We start from the raw sequence: 27,144 nt of genomic DNA, 5'->3' as shown, positions 1-27,144 counted from the left end.
CTGTTCTAATACACACAACCCAAACAAAGAGGGGACTTGTGATTCAACTGTGTTCTAAAATATAATTGAATTTGGTGGGTGCCAAGAATTGAAAGTGTGTGTGTGTGTGTGTGTGTGTGCGCACAGTAATCACCGACCAAGATGCGGCTGATTCTTTTCTCTCTCACAGATCCAGGTAGATTAGTTCTGTTTGTCTCAGCAGGAACAAAAACATGAAATAGTTGAAAGCCTCAGATGCCATCACAAATTCACAACGTCCTCAGTCAGACGCTCACACGGAAAAAAACAAAACAGCTATTCTCCTACCACTCCTGCAACACACGATCATCCAGCATTTACTAAAGCACACAAGCACACTTCAGCACACACACTGCTGCCTACACATACAGCCCACAGTCCTGTGTGCCAGTAGAGCCCCCCCCTGTACTCAATGTGGAAACGCAGCCCAGGAACATACTGCACATTCACCCCCTCTCTGAGCATACACCCCCACACCCCTTCTCTTGAGTAATCTGAGTAAAGGAAGGAGAAGGATAAAGCGATGTCAGTGCTATGATGGGCCAACACAACATTATTGACCGTGTGTGTGTGTGTGTGTGTGTGTGTGTCGCTCCTCTGCGCAGCTGCCTGTGGTAACACTGCCTCTCTGTGTCCGAGTTGGGGAGATGCACTACAGAGCTGTTAGTTCATCTTGTTAAATGAAATGTTCTTAATGTTTATAGTGTCTCTCATGGCGCCCTTTGAAGCTTATTTAAAAGACAATTTGAGAAATATGCTGTTTGGGTTTAACTGCAACATGCTGAAATATCCCAACAACTTTCTATTGATATGAACTTCTGTACTGGCAGTCTCTCAGAAGAGCATCAACTCTGCAGACATTTGAGATCCACAGACTTTCCTTCAGTTGCGGCACCTCAAGATTCCCATAGGCTGACTGTCCCAATGGAAGACATAATCAATGGCTCATCCGCACATCACAAAATCCAACCACTGAACAGTCACATCCATCCATAATTGAAATGTATGGCCCGTGCATATTAGCGTTAGCAAATTAAGCAACAGCAAGAATCCTTACACACATTGTCACACGTGTTTAGTGATGCTCTCACATCTCCGAGGGTTTACTGCTCTGTCATTTCTGCCTTTAAGAGCCAGTACAGTCTTTACGTGGCTCCCCATTTGCTAATTGCAACATCTTAATTTCTGTCTCTTCTTCATAGCTCAAATTTGGAGTCATTAACGCGCCAACAGTAATTCACATTCTGTCTGCTTGCTAGAGCCGTTACTCAGCTGTAAACCAATCATTCAGCTGTATTCAAATGAGGAGGAAAATGACTGCACATTTCATGAATTGCATTTTCTGCCTGAAACCATCGCTTCAGTGACCCTCTTGGGTGAGAGCCAGTGGAAGGAATAATTCTCTCATGTGTCAAGGTAAGAGAAGAATTTTAAATAGGTTAATCCATCCTAGAAGAAAAAAATGATTTAGATTTCAGCAGTAATTCATGCAGGAATTGTCTATGTAAGCAACACTTGTTATTTTTATTGTGATAATTTGGCATTTTGACAGAAAAGCCTGTTTGCTTTCTTTCTTAGATGAGACGATCGATACCACTTTCATGTATCTGCAATGAGAATAGTGCTGTACCAAGCAGCCGGTTAGCTTAGTTTAGCATAAAGGAGGGAAACGGCTTAACTTGCTCGATGAATTTAAAATGATTTCTGCCTCCATGTTCATAAGTTGAAGAACTCATTTGTTGAATATATCAGAATGCCACTTCTAAACTTAATGCTAAACCAATCAGTTGCTGTCTTCAATTTTTATTGTATTGAAATATTGAACAGATGGATGTGAGAGTGATATCAACTTTCTCTATAAAAAAGTCACATTTCCCTAGTGGTGCATTGGCTAAATTGTGGCCAATAAATAAGCCGTAGGACGGAACCTTCCTAAGTCAGTGGTCGTGAACTGTGTGGAGCAACGCCAGGAATGCCGCTTTGCAAACTTTACCTTTGACATTATTATGGTCTTTGGCTTTTTCTGTCAACATATAACCAGGACATTCTGATCTATCATTCCAAAATGAAAGCCTCTCAAAATACCATTGTAGCTGTATGGTTTCCTTCAAAATCATTCACAAGACTACTTTTGGTCAATTTCAGGTTATAAATAGAAGGTAACTAAAAATAGTTACACAGTAATTCCACTTCAGCTTTAAAGTACACATCCCCAGGGTGTGACTTGGTGATAAACAGGATATACTGATGTACCATCTCAAAATAAAAGCCTTTCAAAGTACCATCTATGAGCCAATTTCCTTCAAAATCTATCACCAGACTACATTTTGTCATTTTCAGATTAGATTGATTAAATGCAGCGCCCCCTAATCTTCAAAATTTATGAAAAATGGGATTTCTGTTTTTAATTTCTAATTTTATCTTGTTTAATTCCTTTGAATACCTAATGACTTACTCACCGTGTCAGGGCCAATTTGCTTGCAAATGTGAAAATAACGTTTTCTACTGAACACATGATGTAATTTAATTATTTTGACTTGTTAAGAAACACAAGAACATGTTGGGTATTGAGTATAAAACAAAATGCGCAATCCCGCGTAGCAGAACTTGGTTTCATGGTTGCGCGCTTATGTTTGCGTGCGTTGCAAGGCAATAGTCACACTCAAGCTCAAGATCAAGCTAACGTAAAATCAATGACGAAGAGGAGGAGGAGAGGAAAGCCCTGCATAGAGATCTGTATCTCAGACAAGTCGTTTCATGTCAGACATGGGATGCTTTAGATTAACAATGTCGTTTACATAGCTAGCGCTTGTTAGCCAAAGTGCTTTATACCTTCAGGAGCTTTCCACACGGGCTTCACGATCACTGACAGTAAAGCTGCTTTACATTAACAAGGGAAATGAATGAGTGTAAGGAGAAAAGATTTGCTATAGGGATGTCAAACAATCGGCCCCTTTTTTATGTGGGAAACCCAGAAAGGCACTTTTTGCATTTAAGGACCCCCCTGTGTTAAGTCATCTCATCCATTTCCTTCTCTGGCGAAATGCGAGATGAAGAAGAGGGAATTTCTGTATCTGCGCACATACCTTGAACCCGACCATTTGGCCGATGCTCGGACAAACTCCCACAGCCGGTTTTACAAACCAATAGTAACAACACGTGAACGTAGTGTAACCGTCTCACTAAACCAGTGGTTCTCAACTGGTCTGGCTCCGGGACCCACCATCACCCATTCATGACAAGCAAATCGAGGAACATTCTCAACATCTCAAATTTATTCAAAATCAAGTTCCTAAGCTGAATTTTATATTTTATATTCAGGATGTTTAATTATCCTAAAAACCCAATTTCTCCCCCATATGAGAATGGTTTGACCCAAACTGGCACACGCTGCTGAAAACATGGACGGGGGAGCCAGTAAAAAAACGACTCTCCATTAGAACGACTCTGCATTAAAAAAGTATTTTAAAAATAAAATCACAGGATGAATTTTTTTGTGATTTTTTTTTTAATTCACATTTTTATTTTCCCATGCAAAGGCCCGCGACCCATTAAAACCGGGTCCGCAACCCTCTAGTGGGTCGCGACCCACTAGTTGAGAATCACTGAACTAAACCATCACTGGAAAGTGGGTTCTCAGATTAATTTCATACAACATGCAAGGTAGACTCACATGTCCTCCTCTATAGTTTGTAACTATTAAAGGCATGGCTAGTGGGGAAATATAGCATCTGTTATATTATGTTTAATATAGGGTGTGTTCAGGGCTTTAATGTTTACACATGCTATAACTTTGGTGAGGGCATAACAGTCATTTGGAAGTTAAAAATCTGACAGATTAAGCCACACCCCTTGCGAAGTTTATTAGCCAATATCTCATCAAAACATTGAGTTATCAGCACTGATATATCAAGGGGACATTGAACCAATAATGATCCACTGAAGGTTTTGTGACCATCAAACTCAGCGTTTAGGAGAAATTTCCAAAAATGTGTTTTTCACAAAATTCAAAATGGCGGAAAATCTAGTTAGGTGCATTTGTATACCATGGTTTACTTTTTGTGGAGCATGCCGAAGAGGACCTGTGTGCCAACTTTCGAGTTGATCGGACATCCGGGGCGGAAACTGGCCTAGTGTGGTCTTTTTAAAATTTCTAGAGGGCGCTAGAAAAACTAGAAAATCCTCTACGACTAGTCGTAGCGAGGACCCTAATTAGTGTGGATTTGTATGGGCCCTCTCTCGATACTCACAAAATCTCATGTTTCATCAGTACTGGTGGCAGCAATAAGCCTGCTTTCTATGACACGTTCACTCCAAACAGTGATTGGCAGATTCCTCAGAACACCTCACTGAGAATGTTTCACCACGTTCCGTGTTACATGCTCCACGTTCCATGTTCCATGTTCCGTTCTTCACAGCATAAGAACACTGGCAAATTCAACTGCACGAACACACACAAGTTTTTGCATTGCCCCAAGTTTGTTGAAAAGGACACAATGACGCGTACTCAGCCCCAAAAAAGAACTCAAGGTAAGTGAGGAATCCAGACAGAAGTCTTTGTTAACTGGTTTTGATGGTTTATTGGACTTGTCAGGTGGAGAAGGCTTTAATTTACAGTGGTTACTTTGAGATAAACCTCTGACTCCTACTGTACTTTTTCTTACTGTTTCTTTTGACTGAGCCGTGAAAGGATAAAATTACATTACACGTCATTTAGCTGACGCATTTATCCAAAACAATTACATTGTATTTTTTAACCCAAGACCATTTCAATCCACTTTAGTTAACCTCAAAATTAATACTCCTTTTTACGTTTTTTTTCCTCATCTAGATGACGATACAAGCTCATCAGATGAAGGTTCGTCATCCAGAGGGCGAATCCCAATAAAGAGGGTTCGAAGCAACCAGGTTCTTGACGACAACGTCAGAGCGGCACTGCTCGCCCCGTGCAAAGGTCCCCAAAGCCCCCTGCAAAGCGTCATTGTCACTCGAACAATGGTGAAACGCAAAGAGGAAGACAAAAGGAAGACAAATCTGAGGAGGCGAGAAGCCCTCGATGACACTGATTCAGCGTCCACTCCAGCAGTCACTGGTAAGCTCATCGTGTCAAACTGCTACATTTACGTTTTGCCCGGGGAGCAATTAGGGGTTGGGTGACTTGCTAAGGGACAATGACAATAAGGGAAATGATGGAGCAGCCAGGGTTTGAACCACCAACCTTACGGTTCCCAGAGCACCCTGTTTAGCTCCGTGCACCGTCGCCCAGCACCAGTTCGCCAAACACTTTACCTTCAGGATTTTAAATGTCTGTCTCCCATATTACTTCAACGGTGGTTTCATAATTTGTTTTACTCATACGTTAAAACCTGAGACCATAATATCCGCCTTATTACAAAACTTATGCCGACATTGTAATCCAAGCAAGTTAAAAAAGAAAAGAACCAACCTACGATGTTGGGCGATATTGAGGAGATACGTATGTGAAGTTAAATTGTAAATTGCGGGGGCACACATGAAATTTAGAACTATTATTCTGCAGTTATCTGGATATTTCTCCCATATTGAGCATTTTTGGGAGGATCTGCTAGAAATAAAATAAAATTCCTAAAATATTAAATAAGATTTAGCCGGGCAGAAAAGACACCGTTTTGTCTGTTGGTTTGAGGGGCTTTTTGTCCACGTTGTTGTTGTGACTGTCAACAAACTGAAGATCCTCTGTGTTTTTTTGCTCATCTGTAGAGAGCTGGAACACCTCTGTGGAAGGCGTTGGCAAGAGAGGCGGCAAGAGGAAGGTCGCCGCTGCTGAGGCAGGACCAAGCAGAAAAAGACAAAGGCTGGACAGTGAGGACCGGAAACAAAACAAACAAGGTCAGTAGTTTGTCTTCTCTTCGATTGGTTACTTTAGTTCACAACAATTCAATGTTTCATTGGGTTTTTTCTCATCTGTAGATGACGATACAAGCTCATCGTCCGACGAGAATATCCCAACACTCGTCAGAATTTCGCGTGTCGAAAAACAAAGGCTCACGGTCGATTTAGCGTCCACCTCAGCAGTCACTGGTAAGCTGATCGCGTAAAACTGCTCCTGGAGATGCTTCCCGTCTTCAGTTCACTAAACACGGGGTTCGACAGTTCACAAAAAACTGACAATCCTCTGGGTTTTTTTTCCCTCCACTGTAGGGAGCTGCAACACCTCTGTGGAGGTCGTTGGCAAGAGAGGCGTCAAGAGGAAGGTCGCCACTGCTGAGGGAGGACAAAGCAGAAAAAGACAAAGAATGGACAGCGAGGACCCGAAAAAAACCAAACAAGGTCAGTAGTTTTAGGTTTTGTTAAGAGTCAAATTGAAATTGGTATTACCATACCAGGATGGGTAGAGTTTAGGTGACATGTAGTCGCTGTCACTCACAAATGTATTAAAACAACATGTTTGTGTCTGCAGAAGAGTTAGAGGCCAAATATGAGCAACTGGAACTCCTCGGTGTGGGAGGATTTGGAAATGTGTACGCCGGCCACCGCAGGGCCGACAACCTACCCGTAAGTGCTACACACACACACGTTCCAAAACGCACACACACACATGCGCAGAGACCCTCTGATAAAAGTCTTGTTTCGTAGGTTGCCATTAAACACATCCCTAATGATGACGCCTACTGCACACATGAGGTGAGTGAGCAACGGCTGACACTGTCAAAATGTTCTGTGTTCGAAACTCTGTTTGTGAATGTATCACGGAGGAACCTCTCTGATCCTTAACTCTCGCGTTACAGGACGACGAAGGGAACAAAATTTCCATTGAGATCGCCATCATGTTGAAGCTGGCGGCCAAATCGGAGGGGGCATCGCCATACCTTACCTTGCTGGACTGGTACCAGTTAGAGGAGGAGCTGGTGATGGTGATCGAGAGGCCCATCCCCGCTACGGATTTATTTGACCATATCATGGGCAAAGGAGGCTTCGTGAAGGAAAAAGAAGCCAAGGTGAGCTGCTGTGATCAGCTCAGAGTCACAGCGATGAAAGCGCGTCGACGGCGTCCTCCTCTGATGCCTCGGATCTCTCTTTTTGTTTCCATCAGATCATACTGAGGCAGCTGGTCGATGCGGCGCTCGATCTGGAGAACAAGAACATTTTCCACCGGGACATAAAGGTGGAGAACATCCTGATCGAGACAAGTTCGAAGGTCCCACGAGTTCGCGTCATCGACTTTGGTCTGAGCTGTTACGACGATAAAAAAGAGACTTATCATGAGTTTTTCGGTAAGGTGTCTGGCTCTTGCTCCGGTTCTTCACCAACCCATCTGTGACTTTTGCACCGAAACAAAGCTTTTCAGCCCCACTGACTTTTTTCATTATGTCTGTGTGTTCTAGGAACTACATACACCCCAGAGATTCACCTTAACAAGGGGTACAAAGCAGGATCCACCACAGTGTTTCAGATTGGAGCGGTGCTGTTTAACACCCTCCACAAATTCGAAAAATTTGACACGTTAGTTTTTTATTTAAAGCGTCAAAATCTCCCCCAAAGCATCTCCAAGAGTAAGAACACTATACACAAACATGTCGAGAGACACAAATCTGCTCTTTTATTTAAAATTCTGATGATGATCTTCACCTTTCTTCTCTTTCACTTTTCAGACTGCAAAGACTTCCTCCAGATGTGCCTGAAAATTGACCCCAACGAACGTCCCACGCTGGAGCAGCTGAAGAATCACCAGTGGCTCAGAAAATCCGATAAGACCTCAGCACACAAACACAAATAGACAATAGACAAAATGAAAGGGATGCACTAAAAGACACACTAACACTAATGTGTGTATATATATATATACACACACAAAAATAAACTAAAACACATATAAAAAGATAAATATATATATATATATACACAAAGACAAACTAAAACACATATAAAAAGATATATATTTACACACTAAAATAGATATATCTAAATATATATCTATATAATAATATATAATAAATAAAATTAAAAGTAATATATAGATATATAAATATATATATATATATAATATATATATATTTATTATATCTATCTACATATCTATAATATATATATGTTAGATTGATATATTATTTATATCTATATTCATATATATATTACATTTTTATATATAATAAATATGTATTACATATTTATATATATATACATTTTTAAAATTATATTTATATATACTAAATAGATCTATATGCAGATATATCTATATTTTTATAAATTAATAATATATATAATATATATAAATATATACATTTATATATATATATACACTTATAGAAACTAAAATATAAATACACACAAAGACAAACTAACACACACAAATACATATATATATATATATATATAAATACACCTATACCCACTAAAATATAAATATACACAAAGACACACTAACACACAAATACATATATATATATATATATAAATACACCTATACCCACTAAAATATATATATATACACACACAAAAAGAAACTAAAACACATATAAAAAGATATATATACACACTAAAATAGATATATCTAAATATATATCTATATAATAATATATAATAAATAAAATTAAAAATAATATATAGATTTATAAATATAAATATATATATAATATATATATTTATTATATCTATCTACATATCTATAATATATATATATGTTAGATTGATATATTATTTATATCTATATTCATATATATATTACATTTTTATATATTATAAATATGTATTACATATTTATTTATATACATTTTTTAAATTATATTTATATATACTAAATAGATCTATATGCAGATATATCTATATTTTTATAAATTAATTATATATATATTATATATAAATATATACATTTATTTATATATATATATAAATACACTTATACCAACTAAAATATAAATATACATAAAGACACACTAACACACACAAATACATATATATACTGTATATATAAATATATATATATATATATATATAAATACACCTATACAAACTGAAATATAAATATACATAAAGACACACTAACACAAATATATATATATATATATAAATACACCTATACCCACTAAAATATAGGTAAATAGACTTATACCAAATAAAATATAAATATACACAAAGACACACTAACACACACAAATACATATATATATAAATACACTTATAGCAACTAAAATATAAATATACATAAAGACACACTAACAGACAAATATATACATAAAAAATACACCTATACCCACTAAAATATATATAAATACACTTATACATAATAAAATATAAATATACACAAAGACACACTAACACACACAAAAACATATATATATAAAAACACTTATAGCAACTAAAATATAAATATACATAAAGACAAACTAACAGACAAATATATACATAAAAAATACACCTATACCCACTAAAATATATATAAATACACTTATAGCAACTAAAATATAAATATACACAAAGACACACTAACACACACAAATACATAAATATATATAAATACACTTATAGCAACTAAATTATAAATATACATGAAGACACACTAACACAGACAAATATATACATATAAATAGACCCCCTAACAAAAGTCTTAAACACATCCCTAATGATAACGTCTACTGCACACATGAGGTGAGTGAGCAACGCCTGACACTGTCAAAACTGACAATCCTCTGGGGTTTTTTGCTCATCTGTAGAGAGCTGCAACACCTCTGTGGAGGGCGTTGGCAAGAGAGGCGGCAAGAGGAAGGTCGCCGCTGCTGAGGCAGGACCAAGCAGCAAAAGACAAAGGCTGGACAGTGAGGACCGGAAACAAAACAAACAAGGTCAGTAGTTTGTCTCCTCTTGCAGTTGGTTACTTTAGCTCACAACAATTCAATGTTTCATTGGTTTTTTTTCTCATCTGTAGATGACGATACAAGCTCATCGTCCGACGAGAATATTCCAACACTCGTCAGAATTTCGCGGGTCGAAAAACAAAGGCTCACGGTCGATTTAGCGTCCACCTCAGCAGTCACTGGTAAGCTGATCGCGTGAAACTGCTCCTGGAGATGCTTCCCGTCATCAGTTCACTAATGACGGGGTTCGACAGTTCACAAAAAACTGACAATCCTCTGGTTTTTTTTTCACTCCTCTGTAGGGAGCTGCAACACCTCTGTGGAGGTCGTTGGCAAGAGAGGCGTCAAGAGGAAGGTCGCCACTGCTGAGGGAGGACAAAGCAGAAAAAGACAAAGGCTGGACAGCGAGGACCGGAAAAAAACCAAACAAGGTCAGTAGTTTTAGGTTTTATTACAGAATCAAATTGAAATTGGTATTACCATACCAGGATGGGTAGAGTTTAGGTGACATGTAGTCGCTGTCACTCACAAATCTATTAAAACAACATGTTTGTGTCTGCAGAAGAGTTAGAGGCCAAATATGAGCAACTGCAACGCCTCGGTGCGGGAGGATGTGGAAAGGTGTACGCCGGCCACCGCAGGGCCGACAACCTACCCGTAAGCGCTACACACACACACGTCCCCAAACGCACACACACACACACGCAGACACCCTCTAACAAAAGTCTTGTTTCGTAGGTTGCCATTAAAGACATCCCTAATGATGACGTCTACTGCACACATGAGGTGAGTGAGCAACGGCTGACACTGTCAAAATGTTTTGTGTTCGAAACTCTGTTTGTGAATGTATCACGGAGGAACCTCTCTGATCCTTAACTCTCGCGTTACAGGACGACGAAGGGAACAAAATTTCCATTGAGATCGCCATCATGTTGAAGCTGGCGGCCAAATCGGAGGGGGCATCGCCATACCTTACCTTGCTGGACTGGTACCAGTTAGAGGAGGAGCTGGTGATGGTGATCGAGAGGCCCATCCCCGCTACGGATTTATTTGACCATATCATGGGAAAAGGAGGCTTCGTGAAGGAAAAAGAAGCCAAGGTGAGCCGCTATGATCAGCTCAGAGTCACAGCGATGAAAGCGCGTCGACGGCGTCCTCCTCTGATGCCTCGGATCTCTCTTTTTGTTTCCGTCAGATCATACTGAGGCAGCTGGTCGATGCGGCGCTATATCTGGAGAACAAGAACATTTTCCACCGGGACATAAAGGTGGAGAACATCCTGATCGAGACAAGTTCGAAGGTCCCACGAGTTCGCGTTATCAACTTTGGTCTGAGCTGTTACGACGATAAAAAAGAGACTTATCATGAGTTTTTCGGTAAGGTGTCTGGCTCTTGCTCCGGTTCTTCACCAACCCATCTGTGACTTTTGCATTGAAACAAAGCTTTTCAGCCCCACTGACTTTTTTCATTATGTCTGCGTGTTCTAGGAACTATATTCACCCCAGAGATTCACCTTAACAACGGGTACAAAGCAGGATCCACCACAGTGTTCCAGATTGGAGCGGTGCTGTTTAACACCCTCCACAAATTCGAAAAATTTGACACGTTAGTTTTTTATTTAAAGCGTCAAGGTCTCCCCCAAAGCATCTCCAAGAGTAAGAACACTATACACAAACATGTCGAGAGACACAAATCTGCTCTTTTATTTTAAATTCTGATGATGATCTTCACCTTTCTTCTCTTTCACTTTTCAGACTGCAAAGCCTTCCTCCAGATGTGCCTGAGAATTGACAAAGCAGAAAAAGACAAAGGCTGGACAGCGAGGACCGGAAAAAAAAAAAACAAGGTCAGTAGTTTTAGGTTTTATTACAGAGTCAAATTGAAATTGGTATTACCATACCAGGATGGTTAGAGTTTAGGTGACATGTAGTCGCTGTCACTCACAAATGTATTAAAACAACATGTTTGTGTCTGCAGAACAGTTAGAGGCCAAATATGAGCAACTGGAACTCCTTGGTGCGGGAGGATGTGGAAATGTGTACGCCGGCCACCGCAGGGCCGACAACCTACCCGTAAGTGCTACACACACACACGTTCCAAAACACACACACACACATGCGCAGAGACCCTCTGATAAAAGTCTTGTTTCGTAGGTTGCCATTAAACACATCCCTAATGATGACGTCTACTGCACACATGAGGTGAGTGAGCAACGCCTGACACTGTCAAAATGTTCTGTGTTCGAAACTCTGTTTGTGAATGTATCACAGAGGAACCTCTCTGATCCTTAACTCTCGCGTTACAGGACGACGAAGGGAACAAAATTTCCATTGAGAACGCCATCATGTTGAAGCTGGCGGCCAAATCTGAGGGGGCATCGCCATACCTTACCTTGCTGGACTGGTACCAGTTAGAGGAGGAGCTGGTGATGGTGATCGAGAGGCCCATCCCCGCTACGGATTTATTTGACCATATCATGGGAAAAGGAGGCTTCGTGAAGGAAAAAGAAGCCAAGGTGAGCTGCTGTGATCAGCTCAGATTCACAGCGATGAAAGCGCGTCGACGGCGTCCTCCTCTGATGCCTCGGATCTCTCTTTTTGTTTCCGTCAGATCATACTGAGGCAGCTGGTCGATGCGGCGCTATATCTGGAGAACAAGAACATTTTCCACCGGGACATAAAGGTGGAGAACATCCTGATCGAGACAAGTTCGAAGGTCCCACGAGTTCGCGTTATCAACTTTGGTCTGAGCTGTTACGACGATAAAAAAGAGACTTATCATGAGTTTTTCGGTAAGGTGTCTGGCTCTTGCTCCGGTTCTTCACCAACCCATCGGTGACTTTTGCACTGAAACAAAGCTTTTCAGCCCCACTGACTTTTTTCATTATGTCTGCGTGTTCTAGGAACTATATTCACCCCAGAGATTCACCTTAACAAGGGGTACAAAGCAGGATCCACCACAGTGTTCCAGATTGGAGCGGTGCTGTTTAACACCCTCCACAAATTCGAAAAATTTGACACGTTAGTTTTTTATTTAAAGCGTCAAGGTCTCCCCCAAAGCATCTCCAAGAGTAAGAACACTATACACAAACATGTCGAGAGACACAAATCTGCTCTTTTATTTAAAATTCTGATGATGATCTTCACCTTTCTTCTCTTTCACTTTTCAGACTGCAAAGACTTCCTCCAGATGTGCCTGAGAATTGACAAAGCAGAAAAAGACAAAGGCTGGACAGCGAGGACCGGAAAAAAAAAAAACATGGTCAGTAGTTTTAGGTTTTGTTAGAGTCAAATTGAAATTGGTATTACCATACCAGGATGGGTAGAGTTTAGGTGACATGTAGTCGCTGTCACTCACAAATCTATTAAAACAACATGTTTGTGTCTGCAGAAGAGTTAGAGTCCAAATATGAGCAACTGGAACTCCTCGGTGCGGGAGGATGTGGAAATGTGTACGCCGGCCACCGCAGGGCCGACAACCTACCCGTAAGCGCTACACACACACACGTTCCAAAACACACACACACACACACACGCGCAGACACCCTCTAACAAAAGTCTTGTTTCGTAGGCAGCCATTAAACACATCCCTAATGATGACGTCTACTGCACACATGAGGTGAGTGAGCAACGCCTGACACTGTCAAAATGTTCTGTGTTCGAAACTCTGTTTGTGAATGTATCACAGAGGAACCTCTGTGTCACGGTTTGGGTCCTCTTCCTGTCTTATTTTGTAGTTTTCTTGTCTCTCGTGGTCTCTGGGTGAGCTTCACTTCCTGTCCTGTCCTGTGATTGCCTGAGTGTTCCCACCTGTGTCCAATCACCTGCACCTCCCTTGTGTATTTAAGCCCCGTGTGCCTGTTGTCCTTGGTCGCGTCATTGTCAATGTTACCCATCGTTGGAGCACGTCCTGCCCTGGTTTGAATAAAGAGCACATTTTTCGAGAAGCCTGCGTTTGAGTCCTTCCTCCTTCCGCCTGCAACCTGCTCCAGCACCCCATCCTGACACTCTGATCCTTAACTCTCGCGTTACTGGACGACGAAGGGAACAAAATTTCCATTGAGATCGCCATCATGTTGAAGCTGGCGGCCAAAAATAAGTATATATTTATATCTAATACAAATATATACATGTAATATATACAACCATTTAATATTAAATATATATAATATATATACGTACAAATACATATATTAATTTATATATATGTATATAAATACCCTGATACCCACTGCTCTCTTACTTTGACAGAAAGGAGTATGTGAGGAACTACATCGGAGGAAGTCCAGTGATGAGCTACGGGACCCCAATTCTCCAAAATAGGATTACTGAATAAATACATTCGTGTATGATCTAAACCAAATGAATTCTTCTTTTCTTTAGACCACAAAGATTAATTAATCTGTTCTTTATTATTACTTTTTGACCTATGTTAAGCTACAGTGTTCTTGAGTTAATGAGTTTGAATATAAATGACACATGGGAGTTTGATTGCTTTTCAACTAATATTTTAATCCTGATTTAAAGTGTTCATTCAAGTATATTATCGTGGTTAACATGATCATTTTCATTAGAATTAAGTCAGCCATTTAAAAGCACATACTAATTCTATTCATTACAAATAAACAAACTTTATTTATATGATTCAGGCACAAACAATAAAAAGAGAACTTGGGGTGAAGATGTCGCTGCTGAAGCATTTTAATCACTATTTCAATCATGTTGTCTTTCAGAGAAGAGAGAAAAATTGATCCTAAAATGTAACCCGCACATTTAGAAATAGGAAACCTTCTGTGTGTTGTATTCAAGCTTCATAGTGGTACTCAACAACCAAACATAAGCTTGAATCTGATGAACTTTTATTTTTATTATTCATGGTTTGAGTATTTCTTTATTGTGCCGTTTTAAACTTTAAACTGGGGTCCACCCGACAAACTGCAAAAGTAGTTGACTGTAAATTAATGAGCCCCCAGTGCCATGGTTGAATTCGTCTCAATTTATAAACTAGCAGCAAACTGTGAAAATTCCTTTTCTTTATTGAACATAAATATAAACTAGAAAATGCATTTCCTGCTGAAAATGCATTGGAATGCATAAAGGTCAAATTAATTTCAGAAAGTTGCTTAAAGTACAGAAATGGGAGAAGCTTCTATGAATTTGAAAAAATACAGAACAAATTAAAGCTGCGAGCAGCGTTGGACGCGTCCTCGCTACTCCTTGCACGTCGGGGCACTGGCCACACGGTTACAAATGGGGCCGAGGAACCCTGCAGCCGTCGGGCAAAGCGTTGGCAAGTCAGTGGTCGTTAACCGTGTGGAGCAACGCCAGGAATGCCGCTTTGCAAACTTTATCTTTGACATTATGATGGTCTTAGGCCTTTTATGTTTTTTTAAAAATAATAGCTTGCAGCAACATATGGAAAAAACGAACTGAACTAGTTGGAACTGTGAACTTAGTTCAAATATTTTGAAGTTTGAACTATGAACTGAACTAGTTCATTTTAAAACTTGTGAACTGAACTTTAAACTATTTCATGTGTCTCTCCTCACAGTCGCCTCCGGTTAGAGTTCAAGGCGGAACAGACGCCAAGAGCTCAGTTGATCCACCAATAGAAACTCCTGGTTCATTCAGCGGCATAAGCCACTACAATAAAAAATCTGAGAGAAAGAGTTTTTTTTCGAGACCAATTGCTTTTTGTTTCGAGACCAAAAGTTTTTGTTTTGAGAGCAAAAGTTATTGTCAGAGAGCAACAATAATAGTTTCATAAGCAAAACTAACAAATAATTATTTCTCAGTTTATTTAATTTTACTTACAAACTTCATTTTTGCATGCAATGCAAGAAATTAGCTTTCCAAACATGTTTTTGGGTTTGCATAATAAAGACACAGGGAAGGGAAAAGTTATCTGCCCCTCACAGGAACAAGTTTGGGGACTCCTGCTCTAGTGGGTCGCGACCCACCAGTTGAGAAACACTGCTCCAGAGTACCAACGTGTTGTTTCAACAGTCCTCCAGCAGAGAGAGCACTTAGCCAGAGAAAAGACTGTATCTAATATGAATGAGACAGAGGAGAGGGAGAATAGATGTCATGGGAGGAAACCAGGGAGAGCTCCTTCACACCTCATCACTGTGTCCTCCTGAAGGTCAGAGACACGCCAGCAGGACGAACCAGCAGGACGCTTCTTCTCCTTCTAACTTGTTCCTGTCCATCATTTCATAAAGCCACCTACAGCTGCTATTAAACATATACAGGTGATGTCATCTCAGTCAGTAATACTAGCAGACCTCCTCCTCCTCTTTCTGTTTCAGCTTATAATGAGACACAACGCAACAACATACCCACATTGAAAGCACAAGGCATGATTGAGAGTCAATGCTATCATGCTCACTGAGGCAAACAATGAATACATTTTCAAGTCTCTCAAGGCAGTCTTTTTTTAATTGGCCTTGAAGCAGCAGTATATGCGCTCTATCAAGATTATATAAGTCCAAAACCTCGGCTTCTGCCAAATGAAGCCCTTGCCGAAAGGGGAGGTATCTGGTATCAGCGACATGACACTGGTCCTGCACCACTGCACCTCCGACCTAAATGATCTCATTATGAGCTGCAAACCCACAGGAGTTCCCTTCATACGTCATTGTCAATGTTGTCCCACCTTGAGGTAACGTGCCTCAACCAGATGCTGTGTGTGGAACGAACCAATCAAACCTCCTTAATTATCATTCAAGCGATTTTAACGAAGCCACGAACTCTCCAAATACAATAATACATAAAGTGCCCTAAACTACTGCTACACCACTGGCTGCACTGGGACCCTCTGAACACGTCAAGGTCCATCTAACTCCAGCATACACGCAGAAATGTAAACTCTGTCAACCTCAAATGGGGGTCTGGAGGGCCTGGAGGATCATTTGTGTTTGGACTGTACTGACTGGGATGTTTGCACGACTGTTACCAACCATCTGGAAAAGTACACGTAGCTACTGTGAAGACAGCTGGGTTCCAATAAGCACCAGAGTGAATTATAATATCAATGAACCCTAGTTTACAGCAGAGCTCGGCTACGTCTGCATAAAGAACAGGCATTCAGGAGGGAGGACCAAGACTTGTACAAAGAGACAAAATACAGGTTTGTCAAAGTGACTATACTCTGAGAAGCTCCAGCATCAGCTCTCAGCAACTAACTACTGCCTGGAAAAGTCACAATTCGCCAACTACACGCCTAAAGCCCCCCACCCCTTGGACGACACGAGCTGAACAGGTTTTACTGTCGCTTTGATGGACAATGGGACGGTCCTTGTTCCATCAACCAGATCGGGACCATCAGTTCCTCAGGAACCTAGGCCAGAGTCCTGTCTGTGGATTTCACTTTCAAAACAATCATCTCCTCTCTGCTGAGGATGTGATACACAGTATTAACACAGTATGTGTGATCTTAAGAGGCCAACTCATCCCTCTGGTAAAATACGGACCCTTTATAGATTGAGCCGGTTATTTTACTTCTTGCACAGTAGAAACAGACGGCTAATGGCCTCTAATATTATACATTTGAATCCTGCTGCACACATCTGAGCAAAAACTCGTGACTTGATGTGACAGCATGCCTTTGTACAAGTTCAGCAGAGTGAAATGTCATCTGAGAAAAATGCCATTTTTACTACAGTATCCCCCACCCCCAAAGAAATTTGGGTCTTCCTTCACACACATACAGACACACACACACACACACACATACATATACAGTATACTACCAGCCCTTATATTGCATCATCATTCCCTAATCCAATCTCTCTATTTTTCCAGTACTTTCTGTCCTTCTTTTTCTCCCCGTCACACTCTGCGGCGAGGGAGGCGAAAGGAACGATGACAGTGATTTCCATGGAAACAGCCCAGCAACAGGCTGTATCCTCGAAACCAATCAGAACCTGCTCTGTGTTTGTGTCTCATCCAATTGGAGAGGCAGTGGAGGCGTACAGGAGGTTTGAGGGCCTTAAAGGTGAATGCTCAGAAGGCGTGTTCAATGAACGCTCACTTCCTGCTTAGAAGAAGTAAGAATATCAACATTTTGGTTTAAATTATTTTTTTCTCAAGGAAAACTAAACATTAAGAAGATTTCTGCTATATTAATTGTTATAAATGTCAACAATCCATTTTAGGCTTGGACGTTACTCAGGTTAAAGTAGTTCCACCACCTGACAGGATTTAATTTAGTTCATTTAATTAGATTTGGACTTCTGCAAAGGATTAGGGGACATGGAGCATACACCGCAAACTAAAAGGTAGCCAACTAAGGAAATGTCAGGGCAAAGTTGGCATCTAATTTACATTAAACGTTAACGTTTCATCTGGTTTATGCTTGGTACGGTCCAGATGATCCATCAGAGTTACCAATTAAAGGAATAGTGGCAACTCAAGGTTTGGTATGGAGAGGTATATCTAGGCTTCTAGAACTGTTGCAGGATATTATTAATACTGTTGACATGTTTATGAAATCTATTTAAAAAAGAAAATTCAGAGAGAGTGCGTGTGTGTGCGCGTGTGTGTGTGTGCGTGTGTGTGTGTGTGTGTGTGTGTGTGTGTGTGTGTGTGTGTGTGTGTGTGTGTGTGTGGGAGCAGCTCAGCCAGCAGATGCAGCACCGTGATAAAAACAGAAATATCATTGGGGCTAATCACTTCAATCTCTAATAATTTAGCTCCAGGGCCCTTTTAACACCAGGTTTCGGATAGCATCAGTAGCTTCAGATAGCGTAAAAGTGAGAAAGGCTCTCTTTGTAGCCAGCAGTCAGTTTGTCCATACGGACTGATAGAAACATAAAGGTGCAACATGGCGGCCACGCTCCCTAGATGTAAAGGCCTTTTCTTTGAGCTAAGGTATACATAAAAAGTCATTGTTTTGGGTGATTATACTGATTAAAAGAGTATCTGACAATAACCGGCCTTAAATGTCTCACACTGTTCCTTTAAGAGGCAAGAATTGGCATATTATTGTACACCACCAATACTAATGAATAACTTGTATTTGCTAATTAACTAATACATATAGAGTTGCAGGTTTTAAAGTTCAAACTAGTGTGCAGTTCGATCATATGTGTGAGTCATTGAGCATCCACACTAACTGAGCTCTGAGACCTCGACACCCAGTTTAGTCTTATTTATAACTCGTCATTTTAAGGGAAAACCCCTTTGGATATTTCTGTGTTGCTTCTGCAATATTAAAAACACCCTCCGGACTTTTAGTGAGATGTTTTCTGGGGTCGGCACATGACACGGGAACTGGCAACACTGGGAACTAATTGGGCCTGCACTGTGCAAATAAGACATATATGTTAGGAAAAACATGTTTTATAAAAATAAATCCCATCTGCTGTGGTTTATTTGAACAAACTGCCTTCATGATATTCTATAACGCCATTGGCAAATTATTTATAGTAGTTGACGTCACGTTTTCATTACGTTTTTCTCATTCCATGTCCTCTTTTTGTGTAGCTGGATAATCTGAACTGAATTTTAAATTTATTTTTGTGTTGTGTCCAGGTTCTTCTTTTTCAGTCCTCCATTAAACGAGCAGCTAACTGATTATTCCTAATCCTAAAAGTGCCCCCACGCCACATATCCCTGCAGTATAACACAATTTTTCCATTCAGAGGAGACTTTTCTTTATCAGCTATGTGTCTCACAGAGTTATGAATAAGTTAAAAAATACATTGCACAGCTGTTGATAAGAGAAAAATGATCATGATTTGAGAAAGAGGAAAACCAAGGGCATAGGTTCCTTCACATGTGTGTGTGTGCATGTGTGTGTGTGTGTGTGTCTGTGTGTGTGCAGCTCCCAGACACAAGTGTGTTACCACAACATTCCGTTCCAATCACCCCCTCCATGCCACATGTCCTGCCAAGTCAGGATACAGTTGCTAAGCAACGCCCTCTCATCCTCCCTTGCTCCCTATACGTCTCTTATAGTCCATTGAGTAGTTATAAGCGGTGGCAAAAGACTGGGGAATGCCCCCCGGTTGACTCCAAAGTTACACTTGCTATCTCCCCCCTCTCCCTCTCCCTCTCTCTCTTTCCTTGCACATTTATTGCAGTGAGGAGGAGAATGTAGAGAGTGAGAAGCATGTAGAGACGGGTTGTGATATATTATTTAATCACTACAAATAATTCCTGTTATACAGTATATGGTATATCTAAATATAAAAATTAAAAAAATTCAGATACCGTAAAAATGTCGATTGCAGTATTAAATATTGGATATAAAATCAAGAATGGAGAGAAAGGGAACCTGTGCTTTGATTAATTTCAAGCTAATTTAAGTAGAACAGTGGGCATAAACCAAGCTGTGTTTAATCATTTACATTCATCATTTACATTTACCTAGAAGCTGCCAGCTGTAGGTCTGCACCTCATCATTTACAGTTGCAGCAGTTCATTGAGATCCATCTCGTTCTTTTCCAAAAAGCTCTGACATTCTGCCCGAGCAGAAGAGCTGTGCTAATGCTCCCTAAAACACAAATCCCTAACGTGTGGAAAGATGCTCACACCGAAAGATATGTGCATCTAGACGAATCTAGAAGAAAAGAAAAGACTGCACTCTAAAAGGAGACGACTCTTCTTGTCAGGTTTAGGAAGTGTTCTTTTTGAGCGCAGGATAAGAAGAGTAATACCACCTTGTTCCTTTTGTAGCTGAACCCAACACCTAATTACGCACAACTATGGATGCGGTCAAGTAATCCTTCAGTAAAATTCATTGATTTCTATGACAAAAAGTTGATTTCGACCACGACTGGAGTGATGTGTTCACAGTTGCTGTTAATAAATACTGAATGAGGAGAACTTTTTAAAAGAATGAACTGAAGCATGACAAGTTGTGACTCTTTGTTCTTTTTTTCACCCGTTTGAGAACCACTTGGTGACTGTTTGTATCGTTTCAGCTGAGTTCATCCCAGGTCGATTAGAGGGTCAGTACCCTGGTTCTCAATTTTAAAAATGAGTTTCAGCAGCAGCAGCAGCAGCTCTCTTCCTCTCTTTGCTCCTTCCTTTTACCAAAGTGAGGCCGGGAACAAAATATCCAATATACTGAATAATGTGTTACAACAGTTTGCTCTACTTCTCTCTTAATTTATACAATAAACATTGTAAACATGAGTTTGTTGTCTGGAATTCTAGTTTCAAGTCTTCTTCAACAGGGCATGATGTTCATTTAGTGAATCATCCTCTACCACAGTGTGTGTTTTCAGTTCATTAACTACATTTTGCTTTCCTAAAAATGGCTTAGGGTCCATTGTACTTAGCTCAACCCTCTCCTGTCACTTCTGGTTGAAATAAAAGAGGACAATGGCCACAAACCAAGATGCAGAGGTCCAAAAACAAAGACACTGACGTTTAAAAACGCTAACGCTACTCTCTACTACTGATGAGATACTTCACAGCCAGCACTTCCTTCTGGCTGAGCCTCTTGTTGCCTTGCTGTGGCAAAAGGGGCCGATGTTATCTCAACGTCTCTCGGTTGATGGACCGCGGGAGCCTGGAACATGATGAACGGCGAGCGATTTCCTTTACAAGGTCGTACCGATACCTCCAAACATCTGCGCGTGTGTGTGTGTGTTAGTAGGAAAACGACAATGGCGGTTGTTTGTAGGCCAAATGGAACATTCACATCATGGAGGATAAGGAGGAAGAGACAGAGATGGATGTCTTAGGTAGCTCCATTTCCCAGGTGAATAGACAAGACACCTGAAATATGGGGGAACTAAAGGTATCCATTCTCTGCCTACAGCTGGTATCTCTTTAACATGTTAACCAGTTTACTGGTATTAAGAATACTTTCGGAAAAGAATACGCTTTTTCAATGCTATTTTCTATACGATGTAGCTTTTCCATCTTGAAGGACGAAATCATAGGACACACAGTAAAACTCTAGCTAGCCCTCTCCAGAAAATGAGGGTCTGCTCTGTGTACTTACTGTTGACTGGTGTTTGTGGAATAAAGGGAAATATCTGCAGGCTGTTCCTTAGGATTTCGTTAGCTGAACTTTTTTGGGCCATTTTGTGTCAACTACACTAAAATGCGGCAAGGACCATTTTGTTAAAAGCCTTTTGTCTCAAGTCTTCCAAGAAACAAACCAAGGATGCACAACCTTTAACCACCTGTGTTGCTTTCATTTTGAAACACACACACCACATGCGCTTACACACAAATAATCCTAGGTGCAATGACTGAAATGTGAAACGTCTCTTTATTCCCTCTTTAGTGATGAAATCACTCCTAAGTAACTTCCATGCCATGCACCAAGTAGACTGCAGCACCCCCTGCAGAACTCTCATTGGTCAAAATAATGTGTTTCTGTATTCATTGTAACCATTGTAAGCCACTCTTGTTTCCGCCTCAACCCCATCCCTGCCTCCATCTAGGTCCTTGCTCCCCATCGCTGGGAATAATGCAACCCTCTGTAAGGCTGTCAGGACAAGTGTGTGATGGGGAAGTAGAGTTTACATGCAAGGAGAAGAGAGAAAGGCACGCAGAACCTTTACAAACTCTCCTTCATTCATCACTCCCATCCGCTCTCACCCTGCTCTGCCATCAAGGTCATCCACACAAGGAGAGGATATCTCTTCTTTTTTTTTTATGGGCAGCAATCTTTCCCACAGCAAGCAACATGCAGGAGCCCAGACTGTGTTAATCAAGTCCTGTCACACACTTGTGGAGCTTCCCAAACCGTCAGCCTCTAAAATGAGCGCCTCAGCATTGGCAGCGGTTGCTTTTCTGTAAAGAGAGAGCGAGGTCAGAATGACGCCCAGCGTTTCACTAGTTATTGATCACTTTTTTTTATCAGCAGTGTATTTATAGATGCAACACTTTGTCGCACAGGCATGCAGCCTCCCATTGGCTGAAACAAGTGAAATCATGAGCAGGAAGTAGAAGCGTTTTTCAAATGACATGGTACTCGACAGTTCGTGGAGATGTGTGTTAAAGAGGGAACTCACAGTTCCATATCAATAACCACTGTGTTTTAACATTAGCTCCCTCCATCCATCCATCCATTCATCTTCAAATCTGCTTAAAGTTAATCAGATATGATACCTGAGAGCTATTACAGAAACTACATGGTGGTACATTTATCCTGCAGTGCAAACTATTGAAGAGCCGTAGAACCGTTTAAGCATCCATAGATAGTAAAGGGGACCTTGTATCCAGTGAGTCGGTGAGTGTGACCTCGGTCTGATCAGCATCCTGCCTCAGCACACATTAGCCAATGGAACCAGTGCACCAGTACACTCACTGTTCTAACTTGTTGCAACCGCTTAATGAATTTGGTTTTATTTTGGCTAGATGGTCATTCTTACCAGTGTAAAAAATATTTAACAGCACTTGCAAGCAGGAGACCCGTTGACACACTTATAAAGTCATGGGGTCAAGGCTACTCCAAGGTTTTCTTCCCTGGAGCGGCATTATATTGTTAAACATAGACAAACAGCAAGGGGGGGAGAGACCCAAGTGCTGGTAATCAACCTTGGATGGAGACGGTGATCTTTGGCGCACAAGATTGTGAACATTGACGCACAAACATTTTGATTATCAGATGACCCAGAACACAATGTGCTCTCTCTCTCTGTGAAAGAGCACAGACTTTCTGTCGTCAAAGTAGTACTGACTACGCTGAAACCCAACAAACTACACCACAGGTTGTTAGTTTAGTTGTCCTTTTTAGGATTTTGAAAGGTGCGTTTTGCTAACAGCTAACAGAGCTAACAGCACACACACTGCTGTACTTCTGCTCTGCTTACAGCCCAATGGTGTCTCAATGGGGGCTTAGCCAATTGTTGGTCACATTCATTCAATCGTACCATTCAGCAGTGGTTGTTCCAGACACACATCTGCAACCAAATGAGTGCACCTAGATTATTATTAGTTTTCTACATTAATGGCTAGTTTAAGTAGCTGCACTATCCTTACCATATTGGTTATTTTTTCTCTAAATTTTTTCCTTTAATGTAACTGTTAAATTGTCATCACCTTCGTTGTGGCCCAGCCAGGCCCACACACACTATCCTCATGCACCCGCCCTGATTAACACTCCCTCCCTGTTCATGTAGCTACCTGCTTGCTTACTGTTTCAATGACACTCTCCTGCTCACTCTGCCCCTCCTGGACTTCACTGTCAGACTCACACACCTGCTGCACCTTCTCCTCTCCTCCTCCATGTGCTATGTTCTGCAACATGTCGTCAGGTACTGTAGTAGTTTTGGAAACTGAAGCTACAGCACTAAACATGTCGGTTATTTTTGAACATGTTGAGGCATCAACCTCTAGAGTTTTTTTTTTTTTTTTTTGGCCCGCAATTTCTTCGCACCCCCCTTGCTCTTACGTTTTTGTTTCTCCATCCTAATCTACACATTTCTTTCCGTCTCTGAGCCACTGAGTGCATCTGACTGACACACGGAGAGGGAGGGGTGGAGCCTGCTAAGAGATGATTGGGCCAGATGTGTCAGTATGGAAAATGAACCAATGGGCCCCTGTCCCTGCTTTATGGGGCGGTCGAAAGCAAAAAAAAAAAAAAATTGTATAGGCCTATCGACCGGAATGCAAGATTACCAGTCCAGCCCTGAATGTATGTATCATTCTTTGTGCAAGTGTCGGTTCCTTTTTTATAACTTCCCTCTTATTTTATTTACTACATCCCAGTATAATCTTTTTGCAGTTAAGTTCGAAATCAACAGAATTATTGAGAGAATTCTGTGAATCGTATGTAAATCCAGCCATTGTTGTGGCTACATTCTGGTCTGTGTTTCTATTGTCTATATCAGGGAAAGGGAGCAGAAAGATCACACAGCATGGGTGGTGGAGAGCTACGTTAAGCGAGTGACACACATACAAACACACTAAGAGAAAGTTGCATACCTTTATTCAACAGCGTATCCTTTCCAAAAGGTTTTAAATATGGTGGTTAAGAAAATAAAAACGATGAGGGCCATCTTGGTTTTAAGGAAATATATGAGTGTCACTAACCTTTGAGTGTAACCTCTTTTCTACAAAGTACTCCAGTTGTCTCATTATGTCCTCTCCCTATTCATTTCAAAGCTTTACTCTGTCCAACATGTGACATAATGTTCTCATTGGATCAGAAAAAGGCTGGGCACTTATGGATTATTGGACCTCCAAAAGGAAAAAAACCTCAAGGTTTGTAGAACCAATTACATGCTAATTAGAAAAAAATAATAAAGGCAGTATAAATACCTTTTGTCCCCGGAACTCTTGGCTCAGAGTTGTGAAGTAGCAATGCCAGGAGTTCTGCTAGAGAGGAGGAAAGAGATGCATGATGGGAGAAGAGAGTGAAACCTGTCACTTTTTGGTCGCAATTGACAGTATAAGAAGTTCATCATGACGTCTTCCACAGATTTGCAGACTTCAGTTTAGAAGCCTTATGTCGCCATGTTTTGGAATGTAAATGAGTCACATACGAACCTGTCAATCCTAATAAACCCACCCTAAAGCATACCCTGCTTCATGGTGTATTTGACTCTAGATGGACCATCATTTACTAAATGAAAACCTTACTGTATTGAAGAAGAATTTAAACTAGAGATTAAGACAATAAACTCATTTTTACAATGTTTAATCATTTTCTTGTAGCCAATAAGTCAGCCCTTTTATAGCTTTACTGTGTCGCGAGCGCTGTCCAGAGTGCTGATCCTTGACCTGTTGAGGATTGTGAGAGTGGAGATCCATGCTATGCTACATCTATATCATTTGACAATCGAGTGCTCTGAAGCTGACTGTGGTGATCCTTAGACTTTTCCAGGTTGACAGTTGTTGGTTCACAGTGAAATATCCTTCGTGACAAATATTGAATGTATTAGTCAAATGTGTTGCTCATAGCCATTGCCCCAAAAGGATAAATTCCAATTACTTTGGTGATCTTTTGACTTCAACTTTAAGGTGAACCCTAAAAACAAAAATACATCCAGATTTTCCTTGTCCTCATAAGATTTGCTCCTTCATCTTTTTACCCCCTATTTTCAAAAACGCTACCAGCCCCATAGAGCTTCACTAAACCAAAAGAGACCCTTACTCTCACATGGCACCGGACTCATGCAACACACAACTGAGGATCAATGAGCAGTAAATACAGAGTGCGTGAGTGTGTGTGTGTGTTTTCCTTTGGTTATTCCTTCATACTTTTTTCAAACTTTTGACTGGTAGTGTACATTATCATCTCTGCGAGTCACGCTCAATGTATGGAAAATCAAACTGTTAAATAGATAAAGTCGGGGCTTTTTATACATGGCCAAATTATATTCATTAGAGGATTCCAAATACATGAATGGTGAACTTTAACATTGTCTATATACAGTATATATATGTGGATCTAAGGTGGTGACATAATCAAGATACATCCATTCAAGAGATATGGTTTTGTTTTTGTCTCCCTTTGATGTGTTTTCATATCTGTGGTCGTTCTGTATATCTTTGCTTTGTCGTCGTTATATGTGTCTAATTTGCTATTTTGACTATTTGGCTTCTGCCTGGTTGGCGCATGTCTCAGTGAGTAGATAATTGCAGTTGAAGGCTATAGGAGGTGGGGGCTTCTGACACTCCTGCTGTGCCCGTTCAGATACCCATCCATGCTTGGCCTTTATTGTCACAGTGCTCTAACCTGACTTTAAGAAGAAGGACGTGTGCACATGGACTCATTATTTTTTAAGAAAATATGTTTGTTCACGTTGGAGGGATAAGAAAGCATTGCAGAAACCAGGCCACAATTTCTGGGGAGCCTGTATCCCATATGAACACGGGAGCTGCCTCTAGGAAGAGTGGAGCTCGCTCACACCCGCCCACATTCACATACAAACGTGTCCATAGCAACGCACACAGGTACATTTACACACTTGATCTTATATCGTATGGTTTGGTATGGTATGGTATCGTATGGTCTTCCTTCGTTTGCTCTCTGTTAATGGTTGAGTTCGTCTGTGTGTGTGAGTGAGTGCATGTTTGGCAGTTGCACAGTATTCATAGCCTTCTGCTCTGTTTGAGGGCTCTAAAAACAACATTGTAATCCCCCGCAGCAGGTGGTGCACACAGACATAAAGCATGTGCAGCCTCGGCATGGCTCCAACCAACCATAAACATCACACATGCCCGTACTAGCACTGTGTGAGCCATCTTTAGGATGCCAGTAAAGAAAGGCCTCCTGTCTCGTGTCTCACTCCTCCTTTTTCCCTCCATGTCTTCTGTGGGACTATTTTATCACTGTTCTCTATAATCTCCTCCTCAGAGCTGCTCTTCTTTCTTTCCCATTA

General features: G+C 40.7%; 3 protein-coding genes and 1 long non-coding RNA gene across 4 annotated transcripts; all 4 read left to right on the top strand.

Annotated features, from left to right (window-relative positions):
- The first annotated feature begins 5,013 nt into the window (after positions 1 to 5,013).
- On the top strand, positions 5,014 to 7,932 carry LOC119219735 (serine/threonine-protein kinase pim-1-like). The gene is made up of 10 exons (XM_037475123.2): positions 5,014 to 5,110; positions 5,758 to 5,886; positions 5,968 to 6,078; positions 6,199 to 6,327; positions 6,458 to 6,552; positions 6,634 to 6,681; positions 6,786 to 6,995; positions 7,091 to 7,271; positions 7,383 to 7,550; positions 7,650 to 7,932. Exons 1-10 carry the CDS (start codon positions 5,014 to 5,016, stop codon positions 7,772 to 7,774), a joined length of 1,293 nt encoding a protein of 430 aa, XP_037331020.2. The 3' UTR covers positions 7,775 to 7,932.
- Positions 7,933 to 9,682: 1,750 nt separating this feature from the next.
- LOC119219581 (serine/threonine-protein kinase pim-1-like) lies at positions 9,683 to 11,908 on the top strand (the record flags this gene model as incomplete). Its single annotated transcript, XM_062558603.1, has 10 exons — positions 9,683 to 9,836; positions 9,920 to 10,030; positions 10,151 to 10,279; positions 10,411 to 10,505; positions 10,587 to 10,634; positions 10,739 to 10,948; positions 11,044 to 11,224; positions 11,336 to 11,503; positions 11,603 to 11,694; positions 11,826 to 11,908. Coding segments are annotated over 10 exons (1,197 nt in total), but the record flags the coding sequence as incomplete, so codon positions are not given.
- A 74-nt stretch (positions 11,909 to 11,982) lies between these two features.
- LOC134107181 (serine/threonine-protein kinase pim-3-like) lies at positions 11,983 to 13,329 on the top strand. The gene is made up of 6 exons (XM_062558686.1): positions 11,983 to 12,049; positions 12,154 to 12,363; positions 12,459 to 12,639; positions 12,751 to 12,918; positions 13,018 to 13,109; positions 13,239 to 13,329. Exons 2-6 carry the CDS (start codon positions 12,193 to 12,195, stop codon positions 13,245 to 13,247), a joined length of 621 nt encoding a protein of 206 aa, XP_062414670.1. The 5' UTR covers positions 11,983 to 12,049; positions 12,154 to 12,192; the 3' UTR covers positions 13,248 to 13,329.
- A 95-nt stretch (positions 13,330 to 13,424) lies between these two features.
- LOC134107182 (uncharacterized) lies at positions 13,425 to 14,611 on the top strand. The gene is made up of 3 exons (XR_009942673.1): positions 13,425 to 13,466; positions 13,585 to 13,946; positions 14,099 to 14,611. It is a non-coding gene; the product is annotated as an uncharacterized LOC134107182 (long non-coding RNA).
- The last annotated feature ends 12,533 nt before the right edge of the window (positions 14,612 to 27,144 follow it).

The sequence above is a fragment of the Pungitius pungitius genome, chromosome 17 (genome assembly GCF_949316345.1).
Source record: "Pungitius pungitius chromosome 17, fPunPun2.1, whole genome shotgun sequence".
Classification (NCBI taxonomy): domain Eukaryota; kingdom Metazoa; phylum Chordata; class Actinopteri; order Perciformes; family Gasterosteidae; genus Pungitius; species Pungitius pungitius.
This window is presented reverse-complemented; position numbering and strand designations above follow the sequence as displayed.